At 57.5% G+C, this 17,264-nt stretch overlaps 1 protein-coding gene across 2 annotated transcripts in view; it reads right to left on the bottom strand.

Annotated features, from left to right (window-relative positions):
- Positions 1-16,995, bottom strand: part of AGAP3 (ArfGAP with GTPase domain, ankyrin repeat and PH domain 3) — a 157,641-nt gene extending 140,646 nt beyond the window's left edge. The window contains exon 1 of one of the 2 annotated variants that reach the window (XM_074573734.1): positions 16,586-16,995. In XM_074573734.1, the coding sequence (XP_074429835.1) occupies positions 16,586-16,862 (277 nt within the window). In that variant the 5' untranslated portion in view covers positions 16,863-16,995. The remainder of the gene's footprint in view (positions 1-16,585) is intronic. The other variant, XM_074573735.1, reaches the window with a different exon arrangement.
- Positions 16,996-17,264: the final 269 nt, after the last annotated feature.

The following is a 17,264-nucleotide window of genomic DNA, read 5'->3' on the forward strand; positions in this document are numbered from 1 at the left end:
CAGAGAGGAGGCAAAGGGGCAACCTAACCGTGGCCTTCAGCTCCAGGAAAGGTGTAGTTGAATCCTTCTCAGCAACAGCAGGCAGTGCAACGGGGGGCAAGTCCAAAGCCATGGCTTTGGAAAAACTTCTCCCCTGAGGGAGTTGCACCTGCAGAGACATGGCTTAATTCCCATTCTGAAGAGTCTCCTGGACTCAGCCACAGAAAGCCACAGCCAACGCGATCTAGTGATGGCCAGAGTCTGACTTTGAGCAGGCCGGACCGGAGACCGACAGAGAGCCAAAGAACACTTCCCAGGGTAGGAATGCATCGGTACCACACCTGACGCCATTCAGGGCTTTCTCTGGGCGATGCCATAATGCAAGTAAAAGAAAGATCGTGGTTGAAAACATCTGGTTGGTGCGGTAACTTGGAGAATCCAGGACTGGGGCGTGACTGAGAGACCTGAACCACTTTGCAGGCTGAGCCCGTTCAGCTGAAGCTTTTTGCACTGCCCGGTGCAAGGTGTTTTCCCCAGGACCACCACCCAGCCCCACAGGAAGGGGTTCATCCCCAGGACCACCACCCATCCCCACAGGAAGGGGTTTCCCAAGGACCACCACCCATCCCCACAGGAAGGGGTTTCCCAAGGACCACCACCCATCCCCACAGGAAGGTGTTTATCCCCAGGATCACCACCCATCCCCATAGGAAGGGGTTTATCCCCAGGACCACCACCCATCCCCACAGGAAGGGGTTTATCCCCAGGACCACCACCCATCCCCACAGGAAGGGGTTTATCCCCAGGACCACCACTCATCCCCACAGGAAGGGGTTTATCCCCAGGACCACCACCCATCCCCACAGGAAGGGGTTTATCCCCAGGATCACCACCCATCCCCAAAGGAAGGGGTTTATCCCCAGGACCACCACCCATCCCCATAGGAAGGTGTTTCCCAAGGATCACCACCCAGCCCCATAGGATGGGGGCTGAAACCCTGGGAAAGGCTCAAAGCTCAGAGCAGACGAGCAGCTCATCGTTAGTCCCCAACGCAATTCTGAAGCAAAAGAGCTAAATGATCCTCAGGCGCTTAAAAAGAACAATTCGCAGAGAACGGAGATGGACTTACGGTAAATGTAGCTGTGGCTGAGTCAAATAACAGCGTCTTGCCTATAGTCTGATTTTTTTTTTTAATTTTAAGAACACTGGGTAATGAAAAGCCATAAAAATTCTTTGAAGGCTACAATAAATGAACTCACAAAGAGACATTTAACGAGCATTATGTGATTAACTTTCCAAAAAGAACATCAAGAGATAATTGATTACCAAGTAAAAGTAAACTTTTCAGGAATAATGTTCAGGTAACAAAGTTTTATTTAGTCCAATCTAAAGAAAGAAGTAAAAAATGGAGCTTTAAAGCAGATGAATGCAAATTAGAAATTAAACGCTAACTACCAGCAGCCAGAGGAATTAACAACTGGAACAAGTGACCGAAGGAAACAGCGGATTAGGCACTGCTGCAGTGTTTTGCCCAGGGAGGGTGAGGAACCCCCGACCCTGGAGGTTTTCAGACCTTTTCAGCTGGACAAAGCCCTTCGGCACCTGCCCGGATGGCAACGCTGACCTGGCCTGGAGCGGGAGGTTGCACTGGAGACCTCCCAGGGCCCTTCCAACAGGGATGGTTCCACCATCCATCCTCCACCACTTGGTGTTTCCCAGCCTGACCTACACATCTGTCCGGGAGATGCTTCAGTCAAACAATTTATCAAGCTAAATAGTGGGGTAATAACGCGAATTTTATTACTTCACTGTACACGGCAAAATAATCGAACAGACACTCCAGTGTCAAAATCCATGTTTAAAAAAACAAAATCCACGAAACCCAGTTGACTGATTTCAACATACTTTCAGACGTTTTCTCCTCTCAAGAGGAACACACCTTAGTCTCACCCCTCTGCGCTCACCATCCCCATCTCCTCGTGCCCGTCCGCCACAAGCTCACCGAACGGCTCCTCGCAGCCATGCTGCGCAACCCCCTCTCCAAGCACCCACGTCCAAGCCGGGGCTCCCCAGCAGAAGGGCTAGGGCGGGTTCTCCCACACCCATCTCTCACTTGCACCAGGCCACGTGCCATTTTCTCCTCCAATTTTACCTTAGACTCTCTCCAACTTAATTTCCACGTCTTGCAGTCCACCAAAGCACCCTTCCCCAAACCCTCCGAAGGAAGCCGTCTGGAGAAGGCAGGGCAGGGAAATGACGGCCCAGCATGTTCTCACGATGTATCGGGGGAAGGACGGCAAACCATAAACGAGAGAATCCACCAAGGCAGACGCTACTAAACCCTACCGGCAAGATCTTCTTGGAGGCAAATCCACAAGGGGGGAAAAAAAAAAAAAAAAAAAAAAAAAAAGAAAAAGAGATTACAGCAGAAGGCTGGCGGGTCCTCAAAGCAACGGTGCCAACGGCACAAACAGAAACTGCCCTGGTGCGAAGGAACAACAAGTAGGAGACCAACTTGGCTAACTCACACGAGCTCCTCACTGGTCTCGGGCACGGGAAGGCATGCGTGTGGAAAGTGGAAATTAGGGCAGATTAATAAGGATAAACACAAAAGAGTGGCATCAGCACCGCAGACCGAACTCGACTCAGCTACGCAGAGAGTAAGAGGCAACCAGCAACACCCCGCACAGACAAGACACAATTCTCCTCGACGTTAGTAATCAACGTACCAACACGAAGAAGAGCGGTCTGCTCCTCGGTGGACAGAAAAAGCAATTGAGAAATGACACTGGGGACAAAGCGGTTTATGCCTTTTTGCCTAAGTCTTCGCCATAAACAGCAAAGAGGTGTCTGGCACAAGAGCAGTGCCTAAAGAATCATACCTACACTTTTGGTAAAAAAATGCAATGTCAGATTTTGATTAACTTGACCCCGGAATGCTTAATTGTCTGGAGAAACTCAGAAGAGCTCAGGCCCCGAGAGCTCTGAGCTGATGGAGGGCAACTCCACCCAAAAAGGCAGGAGCAGCGCCCACCTTTGGAAGCAAACAAACAGAGAAGCTAAGAAGCACAGATGACTCCGACTCAAAACACTAAAAAAAAGAAAAAAAAAAAAATCAGCAACAACCTGTAAGTGCCCAGAAGACAAGGCAAGCACTAGCACATATGGATTTATTAGGAACAAATGTTGTCAAACCACCGTCAGTTCCTTCTGCAGCGGGGTAACGGACCTTCAGCGCTGCAGAGACGCAGATGTTAAGCATCATACATTAAGTAATGCTTCCGACTGTTTCACATGGTATTTTCAAAATTAATTTAAGGACGGATAAACCCACTACGGGCTCAGAACAATACTGATTTGATAATATTTATCAAAGATAAGCACGCAAATTGAAATGAGCATCAGCCTGGATTGGGGAAGGTTTCTCCTAGGTTCAGCTCTCTTCAATATTCTGATTAACCAACCAGATGATGTAAGAAAGTATGCTTATTAAAATTGCAGGTGGCATGAAACTAAGAGTGACTGCAAGGATTAGAGCCCTAAGTGGCTTTGTCAAGTTGGAGAAATTGTCTAAAAAGGATTAAATTCCCCAGGGGCAGTTGTGAGGGCCTGCACTGACGCAGCGTTAATCACTTGCCCAAGAACAGGGCAGAGCGCGGCAGGTTGGCCCGCAGCTCCTCCGAAAAGGACGCCGGGGTCAGAGTGGCTCACAAACCAACGGGAGTCAGCAGTACTGTGCTTCTGAGGAAGGGCAACCACCGAGTTGAATCACACCAACAGAGACAAGCCTGCAGAAGTCCTGCTTTGTGCTTTCTCCAGCACTGGCCGAGTGCTGCATCCAGCCCTGGGTACCACTCTTCAACGGGGACGTGGTCAAGGGGAGAGAGCCCAGAGGAGCGTGAAGATGAACAGAGGACCAGAAGGTGTCACGGACAAAGACCTAAAGTTATTAAGTCTAAAGAAGAGGAATCTGCTAGTTTTCAAGTACGGAAAGAGGCTGCTGCAAAGAGGAAGGGAACGATCTGTTCCCTTTGTCTTCATAAGTGGATGACATTGGGAGCAGAAAAGATTCAGGTTAAACTTTCTAAGGAAAAGGACAGTTAAACACTGGAAGAAATTTCACAGAATCACAGACTGGTTTGGGTGGGAAGGGACCTTAAAGCCCACCCAGTGCCACCCCCTGCCCTGGGCAGGGACACCTCCCACCAGCCCAGGTTGCTCCAAGCCCCGGCCAACCTGGCCTTGAACCCCTCCAGGGATGGGGCAGCCACAGCTTCTCTGGGCAACCTGGGCCAGGGGCTCACCCCCCTCACAGCCAACAATTTCTGCCTCACATCTCATCTCAGTCTCCCCTCTGTCAGTGCAAAACCCTTCCCCCTCGTCCCATGGCTCCCCTCCCTGCTCCAGAGTCCCTCCCCAGCTTTCCTGGAGCCCCTTTAGGGACTGGAAGGGGCTGGAAGGTCTCCGCGGAGCCTTCTCTTCTCCAGGCTGAACCCCCCCAGCTCTCTCAGCCTGTCCCCACAGCAGAGGGGCTCCAGCCCTCCCAGCATCTCCGGGGCCTCCTCTGGCCCCGCTCCAACAGCTCCGTGTCTCTCCTGTGCTGAGGCCCCAGCGCTGGAGGCAGCACTGCAGGGGGGTCTCCCCAGAGCGGAGCAGAGGGGCAGAATCCCCCCCTCGCCCCCCTGCCCACGCTGCTGGGGATGCAGCCCAGGCTGTGGGGGGGTCTGGGCTGCCAGCGCACGGTGCTGGCTCATGGCCAGCTTTTCCCCCCTCAGCCCCCCCAAGCCCTTCTCTCAGGGCTGCTCTCCATCCCCAGCCTGGGCTGGCACTGGGGGTTGCCCCGACCCAGGAGCAGGACCCTGCACTTGCCTGGTTGAACCTCATGAGGTTCACATGGACCCGCTCCTCCAGCCTGTCAGGGTCCCTCTGGGGACCTCTAGCCCTCCCTTCTCTCTAGCCTATCAAATGCACCACTTGGCTTGGTGTCACCCACAAGCTGCTGAGGGTGCGCTCCAACCCACTATCTATGTCAGTACTTAAGACACTAAACAGTATTGGTCCCAGTAGAGACCCTGGAGGGACACTACTTGTTACTGGCTTCCATCTGAACACCAAGCCATCGACCATAACTCTTTGGATGTGGCCATCCAGGAAATTCCTTACCCACCTAATAGCCCATCCATCGAATCCACCTCTCTCCAGTCTCTCTCCAGCCTCCCGGGAAGACTTGGGATGTACTGTCACTGACAGCCTTTTAGAAGCTGGCTGGACAAACATTTCTCCAGAAGGACAGACATCTGACTCCAGGCAGGAGGGGGGGTTATGGATCTCCCCTTGCCCTTTCCCATCTCACCGGGGCACTGCACGAGGTTGTTCCTGCCCCATGTGCAGATTCTGGGCTCTTCTGGACCCTGCCAGCCGCACCTTCAGGAGCACAACTGGCCATGACGCCTTGTCCTCGTTGGTCCCAGCAGTTCTTTTATTCTCCTGGTTCTTTCACCAGCCTCAAAAGGATCGCCCTCAACCCCCACCCTCAGTTTTTCTATGTTTTTCAGGTGTCTCACATGGCTCTGCCCATAGCACCTTCTTTGCCCCCTTCATGCTTCTTCTAGCTAGCCTTATGTTTTAATTTAATTCCATCTCTCAGCTCTGTGTTGATGATTCATAGTTCTGCCTTTCTATTCCTGGGCTGTCTCCTGTCCAAAATGAAGTCTCAGCTTATTTCCCCCTCCAGCATTTCAAGTGTGTACCCACAAGCCCAAGCTCAACATGATTAAAGAGAGCTGTTACTAATCCCAGCTTTGTCCCCTCTTCCCCCAAGCCCTTGCTGCTCGATGACTGGGGACAGCACTGTTAGAACCTGTCTGTGAGCTCAGGACACCATTCAGACACTGCTACAGGGAACAGAGTTCACAGACTGAACTCTCCTCCCCATATCCTGGCCCCCCCTAAACCCCTACAGAGCTACACAAATGACAGTTCCCAAAATACAGCCTTTATCACCCGGCCACACAGCCAGAGACCCCAGGCTTCCACTCTGCATCAATCAGCGCTGCACCCTGCCCCCCAAATGGTCTGTAATGCATAAAACCATGCCTCACCCTTATTCAGTCACAATGCTGCTGCTAAAATTATTTTCCTAACCTCCCTTTCTTAAGCAGGCCAGCCCTCCCTTTGAATCCCCCCTCCAGGTCCTCCTCTTCTGTCACGGCAACTGCAAGCTGCTTGTCTTCACCCTCCCAAACTCCCCGTCCGTTACCAACCATCCTTCCCTCGCTGCCGAAGAGCTGACTCCTCTCCCTCCCAAACGGTGACGGCAATCTCCACTTCCCAGCTGCTGCATTTCAAGCAAACACCTCTCTATTTTCTCCCCGTTGTACTTCGTGTTTGAAAAGAGCTCTCTGTAAACAACCTGAAATCTGCTTTATTATCCTCTTTCAAATTGCTCCTTAAAGCTCTCCTGTGCCTCCGTACTCACCAGGAACAGCAGAAACAACACGGGTTAGACGACTGCCCTGTTAAGCCCACGTGCAGGACGCAGCCCGCGCTGTCCCGCCGTCTCTGCGCGCTCCCCACTTGCTCACCGGCATCTGCCTCTCAGTTTTAAACAAACTCCCAGAGCTCTGCGGCAGGGTTCTCTTTGTCCTGTGTTTTCACAGCATATTCTGCGGGAGGAACCTGATCAGATAAGGCTCCACGGTGCGACTGCAACGAGAGAGACGGGCAACAGAGGCCGCAGACTCACTCCCTACTGTTCCCCAACAGAAGTGCCGCAGCGCCTTCCACCCCAGGGTACCCATCGCCACCGGGGCAGCACCAGCCTCGGCCACCCACCCGCCGGCCACCCGCGCTGCTCCAGCCGCGGATTCCCTCCATTCACCTCCATCCATTCACCTGGAGACCGGGGGACGCACACCCGCTGGGGGCTTCTCTGACAGTCAAACCCCTTTTCATTAAGCTGGGGAGTCACCGCTGGGCTAAACATCAAGAGCAATCCAAAAATCAGCAGCAGGGGACAAGTGAGAATGGACACGCTACAGGGAGCAAGAGTCAGGGCCCGACAGCCACGATGTCCGCCGCAGCGAGTCCAGCCGTGGGCCCACCACCCCGAAGCTGGTGGTTTCCAGCCCTCCAGGACCGCAGCAGCAGCACGGCGAGACCCACATCTCAGACGCAGCAACCAGTTGGCTGTAACCGCGGCGCAGCGCTCTCCGTGACCGAGTGGATTTCATCACCACGCAGATCACACGGAAAGAACACGATCTCACACATAACCCCGGGCGAGAGCTTCCGGAGTGACTCAGTCAGAGGTTGCAGTGCCGAGATGCAGCCCCACGGCAGCGAGCCACCACGGAGAGACACAAACTACCCTCTCCCACTGCGTGGCGCGAGCTGGCTCACTCTGCTCTGTCTAGGTATCTGTTTTCTTGGGATTTGTAGGAATTCAGGAACAGCAGGGGTTTGGCTGAAACTGGACAGCAGGTCTGAAAGTTACTGGGGCAGGAGAGGCAAGCAGACACAGAAGAACAGGGCTTAATCATACGAACCTCCTTTCAACAGGGAAGCAGGCTAAAGTTATCTTGATTTTCATAGAATCATAGAATTGTCAGGGTTGGGAGGGACCTTAAAGATCATCCAGTTCCAACCCCCTGCCATGGGCAGGGACACCTCCCACTAGATCAGGTTGCTCAGAGCCCCATCCAGCCTGGCCTTACAAACTTCCAGGGATGGGGCTTCCACCACCTCTCTGGGCAACCTGTTCCAGTGTCTCACCACCCTCATGGTGAAGAACTTCTTCCTAACGTCCAGCCTGAATCGACCCATCTCTAGTTTTAATCCATTCCCTCTAGTCCTACCATTACCCGACATCCTAAAAAGTCCCTCCCCAGCTTTCTTGGAGGCCCCCTTAAGATACTGGTAGGCCACTAGAAGGTCTCCTCGGAGCCTCCTTTTCTCCAGACTGAACAACCCCAACTCTCTCAGTCTCTCCTCACAGGAGAGGTGCTCCAGCCCTCGGATCATCCTCGTGGCCCTTCTCTGGACACGTTCCAGCACATCCATATCTCTCTTGTAGTAGGGGCTCCAGAACTGGATGCAGTACTCCAGGTGGGGTCTCACGAGAGTGGAGTAGAGGGGGAGAATCACCTCCCTCGACCTGCTGGCCACGCTTCTCCTGATGCAGCCCAGGATACGATTGGCATTCTGGGCTGCTAGTGCACACTGACGGCCCATGCTGAGCCTCTCGTCCACCAGTATCCCCAAGTCCTTTTCTTCAGGGCTGCTCTCAAGCCAGTTGCTGCCCAGCCCATATCGGTGCTTGGGATTGCCCCGACCCAGGTGGAGGACCTTGCACTTGGTCTTGTTGAACTTCATGAGGTTGGCACAGGCCCATCTCTCCAGCCTGCCAAGGTCCCTCTGGATGGCATCCCTTCCCTCCAGCGTGTCAGCCACCCCACACAGCTTGGTGTCGTCAGCAAACTTGCTGAGGGTGCACTCTATGCCACTGTCCATGTCGCTGACGAAGATGTTAAACAAGACCAGTCCCGGTACCGGTCCTTGAGGGACTCCACTCGTCACTGGCCTCCACTTGGACATGGACCCATTGACAGCCGCTCTTTGGGTGTGGCCGTCAAGCCAGTTCTTTGTCCACTGAATTGTCAGTCCATCAATCCCGTATTTTATCAGCTTGGAGACCAGGATGTCATGTGGGACGGTGTCAAAGGCTTTGCTCAGGTCCAGGTAAGTGATGTCAGTTGCTCTCCCCTTGTCTATTGATGTTGTGACCTTCTCATAGAAGGCCACCAGGTTTCTCAGGCACGATTTGCCCTTTTTAGCCTTTCTGCCTCAGAAGACTCCTTGCTCTCACTGGAACGCTTCAGAAAATCCTCCTGAAGAGGAACACCCCAGCTTCAGCGCTGCTAGTGATGCCCAGAGCGCTGCAGGAGGCGGCAGAGGGAGATCAGACCAGTTGCCTGTTTCGCGCAGGGCACTGTTGGCAGAAATAAAGGGGACGTGGTTCGTTCCCTCTGTGCAGCTGCTGTCTGGGAGGCTCTGACTCGCAGAAAGTCCTGGAGGAAGTTTCAAAAAAATCAGACGCCAAAGTAGGGAGGTGGATCACAAAGAGAAAAAGGACTCCTCCTGCCCAGCGAGGGATGCAGTAGAAACATGACGGTATTACAGAGGTGGTCATCAAGGTCCAAAGCTCTGATGACAGGCGCGTTGCTGGAGCAGCTCTCGTACCCCTCAGTTTCTAGTAGTCAGGCTTTTGTGTCAGCCTGTCAGCCCATTGCTGCTCCTCTGGAACTCACGGCCATTGCCCGCACCCCTCTCGCATTCGCTGAGCGTGTGGCTAGGACTCCAGCCCAAGGGCTGCCACCCCACTGCCCAGGGCCACCAGGAACACCCGGCCTTCCCCAGGGTCTGCTTCTGATGAGGAGAGAAGGTGGGACCCATTTCACATCAACCAGACCATCTTGAAACACAGTTTAAGGTCTAGAGTGAGCATCGTTTAAACCTAGTTTGGCCACCCAAATCAACCAAAAGTCCTATCGCCACCTTTGAGTAGCCAGCCTGGATGGACCACCGCCTCTACTCCTCACCCTGGGGACACTCCAGAGGAGGCGAGAGCCCAGCGCTGCCTGAGACTTGAAGGTCCCTGTGCAGAAAATGGACGTGCTCCACCAGGAGCTCTAGGAAACCTCCTGAAAGGGGATGGCAACACCAGCTATTCACAGACCAAAGGCCAAAACCCAACCAAACTGAACTTCTGCTGGGTCCTCCCCAGGCAAAGCCCCCGCACTCCAGCCCAGGCACAGAAGCAATGTGCAAGCACCGGTCCCGGCCACAAACCGAGGTCTCGCCCCGCACTGAATGCGGAGGCAGGACCTGGGGACAGGGTGAGGGGGATGTCACTGCTTGGAGCACTGGTCAGGCACAGGACTGCCCCTGAAGCTGCCCCCTCTAGCAGCAGCCACACTTGTGTTGGATTGAGGTAACTATGAAACCGCAGCCACAGAAATCTCCGACGCTCTCACCGAGGCCACATCCAAACCCCGTTATTTCCCTGCGGCTTACCTCCACGTCCTCATCTTTTCCTCTGTAGCCACAATGTCAGAGCTCTTGCCCCCGCAGCGCCAGAAACCTTCTCTCCCCTCACCACAGCACCTGCAACTTCATCCTACGCACTCTTCAGCTACCGAGATCATCCCCCAACCTTCCTGCTCCGGCTCCATCACCTCTCCCAGCGCCTGTCAATCACAGCATCAAGCAATTTCTTTTTCTGATTGTCTGACTCTTCCACAAGACCTTGTCCTTGAGTTGTAAGCGCTACAAAGTAAGAACTGCATCTGGCAAAGGAGGGTCCAGATGACTGGGGCCGCAGTATAAAACTTCATAAAAATAGAGGCTGTACTTGTCCAAGCATGCTACAGGCCTCCTCCGGCCGTGCTTCTGCTCTGCCCATCGCTCCCACGGGGCCAAGGCCTCCCCTCGCACCAGGACTCTCCCCACTCTTCTGCTGGTGCCACTCACGCTGGGCATCGGCTCTGGGAGACGCCGAGCAGCGTCAGCCCTGCTGGCTCCTCTGCCAGGCAAGGACACGTGCCGCGTTCGGGGACCTAGGGCTTTCCTGTGCTGGCACATGAGACGGCTCGAGAAGCACTTCCACATCCCCTCGGGAGTCTCTCCCGGGAGTCTTTGCCCTGAGATGCCAGCACCCCCAGCCAAAGAAAACAGAACGTGCCATCAGAACATTTGCCCGATCTCTCATTTTTGTGTTCTTTTAACCACGTCTGCACTTCATTTCCTGCAAAGCTCAAGACTACGGTGAGAAGAATCATAGAATCACAGGATGGTTTGGGTGGGAAGGGACCTTAAAGCCCACCCAGTGCCACCCCCTGCCCTGGGCAGGGACACCTCCCACCAGCCCAGGTTGCTCCAAGCCCCGGCCAACCTGGCCTTGAACCCCTCCAGGGATGGGGCAGCCACAGCTTCTCTGGGCAACCTGGGCCAGGGGCTCACCCCCCTCACAGCCAACAATTTCTGCCTCACATCTCATCTCAGTCTCCCCTCTGTCAGTGCAAAACCCTTCCCCCTCGTCCCACGGCTCCCCTCCCTGCTCCAGAGTCCCTCCCCAGCTTTCCTGGAGCCCCTTGAGGGACTGGAAGGGGCTGGAAGGTCTCCGCGGAGCCTTCTCTTCTCCAGGCTGAACCCCCCCAGCTCTCCCAGCCTGTCCCCACAGCAGAGGGGCTCCAGCCCTCCCAGCACCTTTGGAGCCCTGCCCCGGCAGGCAGAAGGGGCAGAGGACACGCCGCCGCCTGGGATGCCCAGCTCCAGCCCCGGCGCAGAGATGCGCTGACGGCTCTCCGGTTTGCTGCTCCCGGAGGAGCCGGAGCACAGCTCCTGCCGCCGCACCCCACCACCCTTCCCTGCGGTTTCCCAGCCGTGGGGAACGTACAGGCACACACAAACAGGGCAATTCTGCAGAGGTCATGGAATTAGCAGGAAAAAGCCAGCTAAGCAGAAGACTCCCCTTCCCAAAGGGTGTAATTTACTTGCGGCTGATTCAGCTGAGCAAGGACACGCCGGCCAGCCCCGGCCCGGCAGCGCGGGGCTCCCCAGAGCCGAGGCAGGACGCTGGGAGGGCTCCAGCGAGCCGCGCTGCCACCGTCCTCACGAAGATACTGCATCAGTGGCAACTCCTGCCTCACATTTTGTGAATCAGAGCATCTGGAAGCGGTTTCAAAAGACCTTGGAAATGGATGCAGAATGGAGCTGTAAAACTTGTGCTGGAGCTGACGAAAAGGACAAGGTTCGGTCAGTTTAACCCATCAGAAAAAAGGAGACAGAAAAGTGACCTCATTAATTGGTACAAGCAGCTTTAAACACAAAAATACCCAGTATCAAAGAACTACTTACTCGTAGAGAGAAATGTAAAAAAAAAAAAAGATCCAGGATCCTGGAGATGCCTACTGAAAAAACGATGCTAATTATTAACAGCGAGATGCCCAATATTGGAGAAAAGCTCCTGAAGTAGCAAGGCCCTAGACTGTATGCGTATCTGAAAGATATGCCTTAACCAGCTCTACTGGCTGAGTGGGAAAAGGCTGAAATCCCGGGATGAAAGGGTTCACGCCAAGTGACCCAACAGCTCACTCCGGCCCTAACCCCGGAGAAACAGCTGGGACCCGGCGCGATGCAAAACGACACTCCAAGGCAACTCCTGCCCAGGCCAAGGCAGATGCGGAGCCCCAGGTCAGCGCCAGCCTGCTATCGCACACCCTCCTCCATGGCCTTTTCATCCTCTGCCGGAGAAACAACAGCGGAGTAACGTAGAGGAAAGCTTTTCCAAACTAATCCCGCTTCTTAAAATGTGCAAAGGAACCAAAACAAGTTTGGAAGTGTGCTGGAGGGGTGTGAAAGGACAATAAAGGGAAAAACACACACTCTGGGCAAAACCCCGACTGCGCTCATTCAGAGAGGCTCTTGCTCCTGCTACCTGGCCACCGAGCCCTCTCGCCACGGCTGGGAACCTTCCCCAGGCTTTTCCTGGGAGCTGAGCCTTTAGGTGGGCTGCAAGACGTGTGCCCGACAGCCAGCGTCAGGGAAAAATTCCTATCACTTGGCAAAAGCTCTGTTGAGGGATCTCACCTACTTCTCCTCATCTATCTTCCACCTCCTCCCTCCTGGCCGTCGTTACTTCACGCCCACAGAAGACCTCGATGCAACCATCTTCTCAGCCCCGCGCTGTGATCCTCCTTCCCTACCTCCATCTTCCCAGCTCACTCCCTCCTGCGTGTTGATGGATCCCCGCGGGCTCCGCTGCCCCGCGCCACCCACAGTCCCCGTCCCGCGCGTCCCTCGGGTCGCTCCCCTCCGCGTCCCTCTCCCTGCCTAGGACTGGCGTTTTGGCCGCTTCTGAAAATTCGCTTCTATGAAAGAAATTAAGTGCTGTGTAATTACTGTTCTAATTACAAATTCTATTAATATAATTCTGTCTATAGTCTGTTCCAGAGTAACATAGTTAGAGGTGACATTTATTACGAGCAGGGGTTGTACCAGCCTCAGAACTGAAGTTGCGTATCATTTTGCTTTATGCATACATCAAACCCTTTCCAGAGCTCAGCAGCTTGCAGCAGTCTCTGAGATTTGGCAAAGAAACAAGCCAGGGATGAGGGAAACGCTTCTTGCTAGCCCCCTGAAAATCTGTCCAAATTTGGCGGTTAGAAACTACTGAAAAGCACCGGGTCCTGCCTGTGATTCAGCTGACGCCGGCGACCAGCCAAACCCAGCGCCGGCCCCGGGTGCCCAACAGCCGCCTCCTGCCCTGGCCTCCCAGCCAGGCTCTGGCTACAGGGAGACCAAAACAAAGCCGTTTTGGTCCTTCCTCCCGCAGCCGCACTCTGAACACCACCCCTTGGGCCAGGGGAGGTGACCGGCGACAGCCCCAGGCTCCGTCCGCAGGCGGTTTTGGCCCTGTCGTTGACTCCAAACTCTTCTCGTCCCTCCCTTGGAAAAGGCTCCTTCCCCAGAGGCGGCCACCAGGGCTCCTGGCTCCAGCCTACCCAAGGTCACCCCCGTCCTGGGCAGTGCCCCCGCAGCACAGCCCCAGACCACGAGGTTTCTGTACAACACACCCTGTGCTGACGCCTCCCCTCCCGCCCGCCAGCGCCGCTCTGGGGTGAAAACCTGCACGGGGGCAACGGCAGCCCCGGCTCCGGCCGGAGGGCGGGCGGCTCGGGCACGCCGCTGCCGAAAGCATCCGGCCCTGCCTTTTCCCCTTTTAAAAATGAAGGGATTGCCTGCAGAAAGAGAATGTGGTAAGAGGACGTGAGCAAGTCTTGCAATATCCAGCACTCAGCCTTAGGAAGTTGGGATCTGGGATTTCGCTGGCAACTTCCGTAACAGATTTTAGGACCAGAAGCAGTTGTTATGGTCACAGGGTCTGATCAGATCAAGAACATAAACAAACCAACAAACAAAAACCCTCTTTGAGCAATTTCTGTATCAAGCCCAAAACACACAGTTTAGAAGGATATTCCCTTCCAGACTCAGGCACTTAAAGAAACGATAACATCTCCAGCAAAATTCTTCCAGTGGTTAATTACCCCCCCCGTTAATCCTGTCTCTCACAAATACTTGGTAACGCATCGCATGGAACCGCATAATCACAGCGCGCTTGTCACCGGGATCATGATTTAACCCAGCGCCTAGCAGGTAAGCGGGGAATGCAGCCAAGATAAGGAAATCTGTGTGACTCCTGCTCCGCCAAATTCGCAGCTGGAAAGAAAAGTGGGGAAGGGCCAGAAGAGACAGGACGGGTCTGTGGTCGGAGCAGGCAGAGCCCCCGAGGGGACGCAGCCTCCCGCCCCGCACACAGCCCAGAGTGACGCCGAGCGAGCCGCGCCGTGGCTGCCTGCTCGTGTGCTGGTCACTCTTCACGCCTCATCCCTGGGCCGGACGGGACCGCAGCCGGCCAGCTTCGGGGAGCCCGGACCGTTTGCAGCTGCCTGTGAAAGCGTTCTGTTTTCACACCTTCCTTTTAGCAGCAGGAGAAAACACGCACCGTGAGCGAAGTTGCTAAGAGACGCACCTCCACGCCAACGTGCTCACCATCAGCTTACACATGATCCCCCGGCGCGGGACCGGGACGGGGCGCGGGCGGGCAGCGGCAGGCGAGGACGAGAGTGGCTGGGGTGGGACACGCGCACCCAGCACCCCTGTGGGGAGGGAGACGTGGTACCAGGGGCAGGGACACGGGGCGCCCGGGAGGGTCGGCCACCCACGCTCTGCCTGCGGAGGTGGCCCCGTGAGCAAGGGGGGAGTAACAGGCAGGTTTCCTACAGCAGTATTTCAGCTGGTAGTTTCTCTGTCCCACAATGTGGGAATCACAAGCAGGATCAGACCACGTCATCACGGTTACCGGTCCCTGGGGTCTTTCACTGCAGTCGGCATCAGAGGCGTGAGGAAGAGCTGCCGGAGCCCCCATGAATGACCGTGAGACAGTCTCCCCCTGTCAGGACCACCCTGACCTCCCCCACTGGAGGCTGGCTGCAGCCCCGACGCCCAAGGCACCGCCACCGCCTGTGCCAGCCCTGTGTACCCCCACTCATCTCCAGCGGCAACCCCTTCCCTCTTCACCTCAGTAATTCCATTAATTCTACAGCTTTCTGTGGCAGGAGATCTCACAAGCAGTCACAGAAATGGAAAAAAGACCCCTTATTTGTTGGTTTTACATTTGCCCCGTTCTGATCCCATTAAGCATCCTTTGTCCTTGCGCTGCAAGACAGATGAAACAAATTCTTGAATTTATACCCCTTCAACCACCCAATCTTTTTGACTTCTGTTACGGTCCCTCTTACTTATTTCCAAGGAAACCACCCCAAAAAGGCTGAAGGAGGATGCAGGAATCTTGAGAAGAGCCCCAGGGAAGCTGCCTGGCCCAGACCACCACCCCCGTGCAGCATCACCCACTGTGGAGGCCGGTACCGTGCCATCCTCCCTCCCGCACCCACCGCAGTGGGGCCACCACGCCACCCTCCTGCCTGCGCCCACCGCGGCGGGGCCACCGCTCTCCCATCCCAGCCGGTCCCACGTGCCAGCTGCGGCGACATTTCTGCCGTGCGTGAGCGGGACCCGACCTGCGCACGCTGCCAAAATCGAGCGGAGACAACAGACACCACGGCAGGGGAACGGCGACGCTCAACGAGCCCCAGCTCTAGCAGGGACCAGGCGGCACCCGCGGCCCCAGATCTTCCTCTGCTCAAGGGCAAAGCCGCGCTGCAGCAGCCGGAGGCCTCTGGGTGCCCGGAGCCGGGCAGAGGGACGCTGGGGTGGGCCGCGGCGAGCCGCCCCCCGCCTGACGCCGGGCCGCGAATCCCCCCGTCCCTCCCCGCACCCGGCTCTCGGCCGACCCCCTCCCGGCCCCTCGGGCCGCGACTGCAGTTTTCTGCATTTCTAATTCCGCCAGGTTCCGGCGCGGCGCGTACCCCACCGATGCCGAGGGCAGCCCGGCTCCCCCCGGCGCTGCGGCTCCCCGCGGGGCGGAGGAAGGCGACCGCCCCGGCTCTGCGCAGGCCGCCGGGCCGCGACCACCGGGGCTGCAGGCCGCGCCGCCGGGCCGACCCCCGCGGCGGGGGCTGCTACGGAGCGACCCCTCCCCTCCCGCTGCCGCAGCCCCGGGGCCGGGCCCAGCCGGGCCCCTGGTCCCACCGCGGCTCCCGGCCCCGGGGGGCGCCGCGCCCCGCAGGCCCCGGCCCGCCTCGCCGCAGGCCGCGGCCCGGCCCCGCCGCGGGGAAGGAGGGGGACACCACCGGGCAGCGCGGCCGGTGCCGGCCCCGGCGAGCGGAGCGGGGCGGTGCGGAGCGGGCTGGGCTCCCGCCGGGCCCCGCGGGAGAGGCCGCCCCCGGCACCGGGCACCGGGAGCAGGTGCAGCGGCCGGCGGGCACAAAGGGCAGCGGCGCGGCCCGGACCGGCCCGGTTCGGTTCGGTTCGCCCCGGTTCTCCCCGGCCCGTCCCGGTTCGGTCCGTCCCGGTTCTCCCCGGTCCGGTTCGCCCCGGTTCGGATCTCCCCGGCCCGGTTCGGTTCGGTTCGGCCCGGCCGCCTCACCCTCGATGGAGATGACGTGCTCGCGGATCTGGCTCTGCAGCGCCAGGTCCTCCACGCGCTCGATGAGGTCGTAGATGGCGTAGATGTTGGGGTGCACCGACTCGAAGCGCCCGATCTCCGCCCGGATGGCCGCCGAGTTGGAGAGCCCGAACTGCGGCGGCGGCGGCCCGCCGGGCTGCGGGCCCGAGGGCCCGGGCACCGGCACCGGCACGGGGCCGCCGGGCGCCGCCAGGCTCTGCTGCTGCGGGCTCTGCCCGGGCCCGCCCTGGAAGTTCATGGCGGCGGCGGGCGGTCAGCGGCGCGGGGCCGCGGGCAGCCGCTGCATGGCCGCGATGCGGGTCCGCCGCGATGCGGGATCGGCCGCCCCCGCCCCGCGTCACGCGCCGCCCCCGCCCGCGTCACGGCGGCGGGAGCGGGACCGGCCCCGGGGCGGGGCGCGGGGGGGCGGCCACGGGCGGCACCACGCGCGGCCCCCGCCCCCGGACCGCCCCCCCCCCCCTCCCCGCTGCCACCCCCCGGGGACGAGCCGGGGGACACACTGCCCGTCCCCCCCCCCGCACCGCCCGGACGCGGCTCCCCGTCCCCCCATCGCTCCTATCGTGCCCCCCCGCACCGCACCGCCCGGACTCGGTGCCGCCTTCCCCTCGCACCGCCCGGGACACGGCTCCCCGTCGTCGTG

Source organism: Larus michahellis, chromosome 2, assembly GCF_964199755.1.
Source record: "Larus michahellis chromosome 2, bLarMic1.1, whole genome shotgun sequence".
Classification (NCBI taxonomy): domain Eukaryota; kingdom Metazoa; phylum Chordata; class Aves; order Charadriiformes; family Laridae; genus Larus; species Larus michahellis.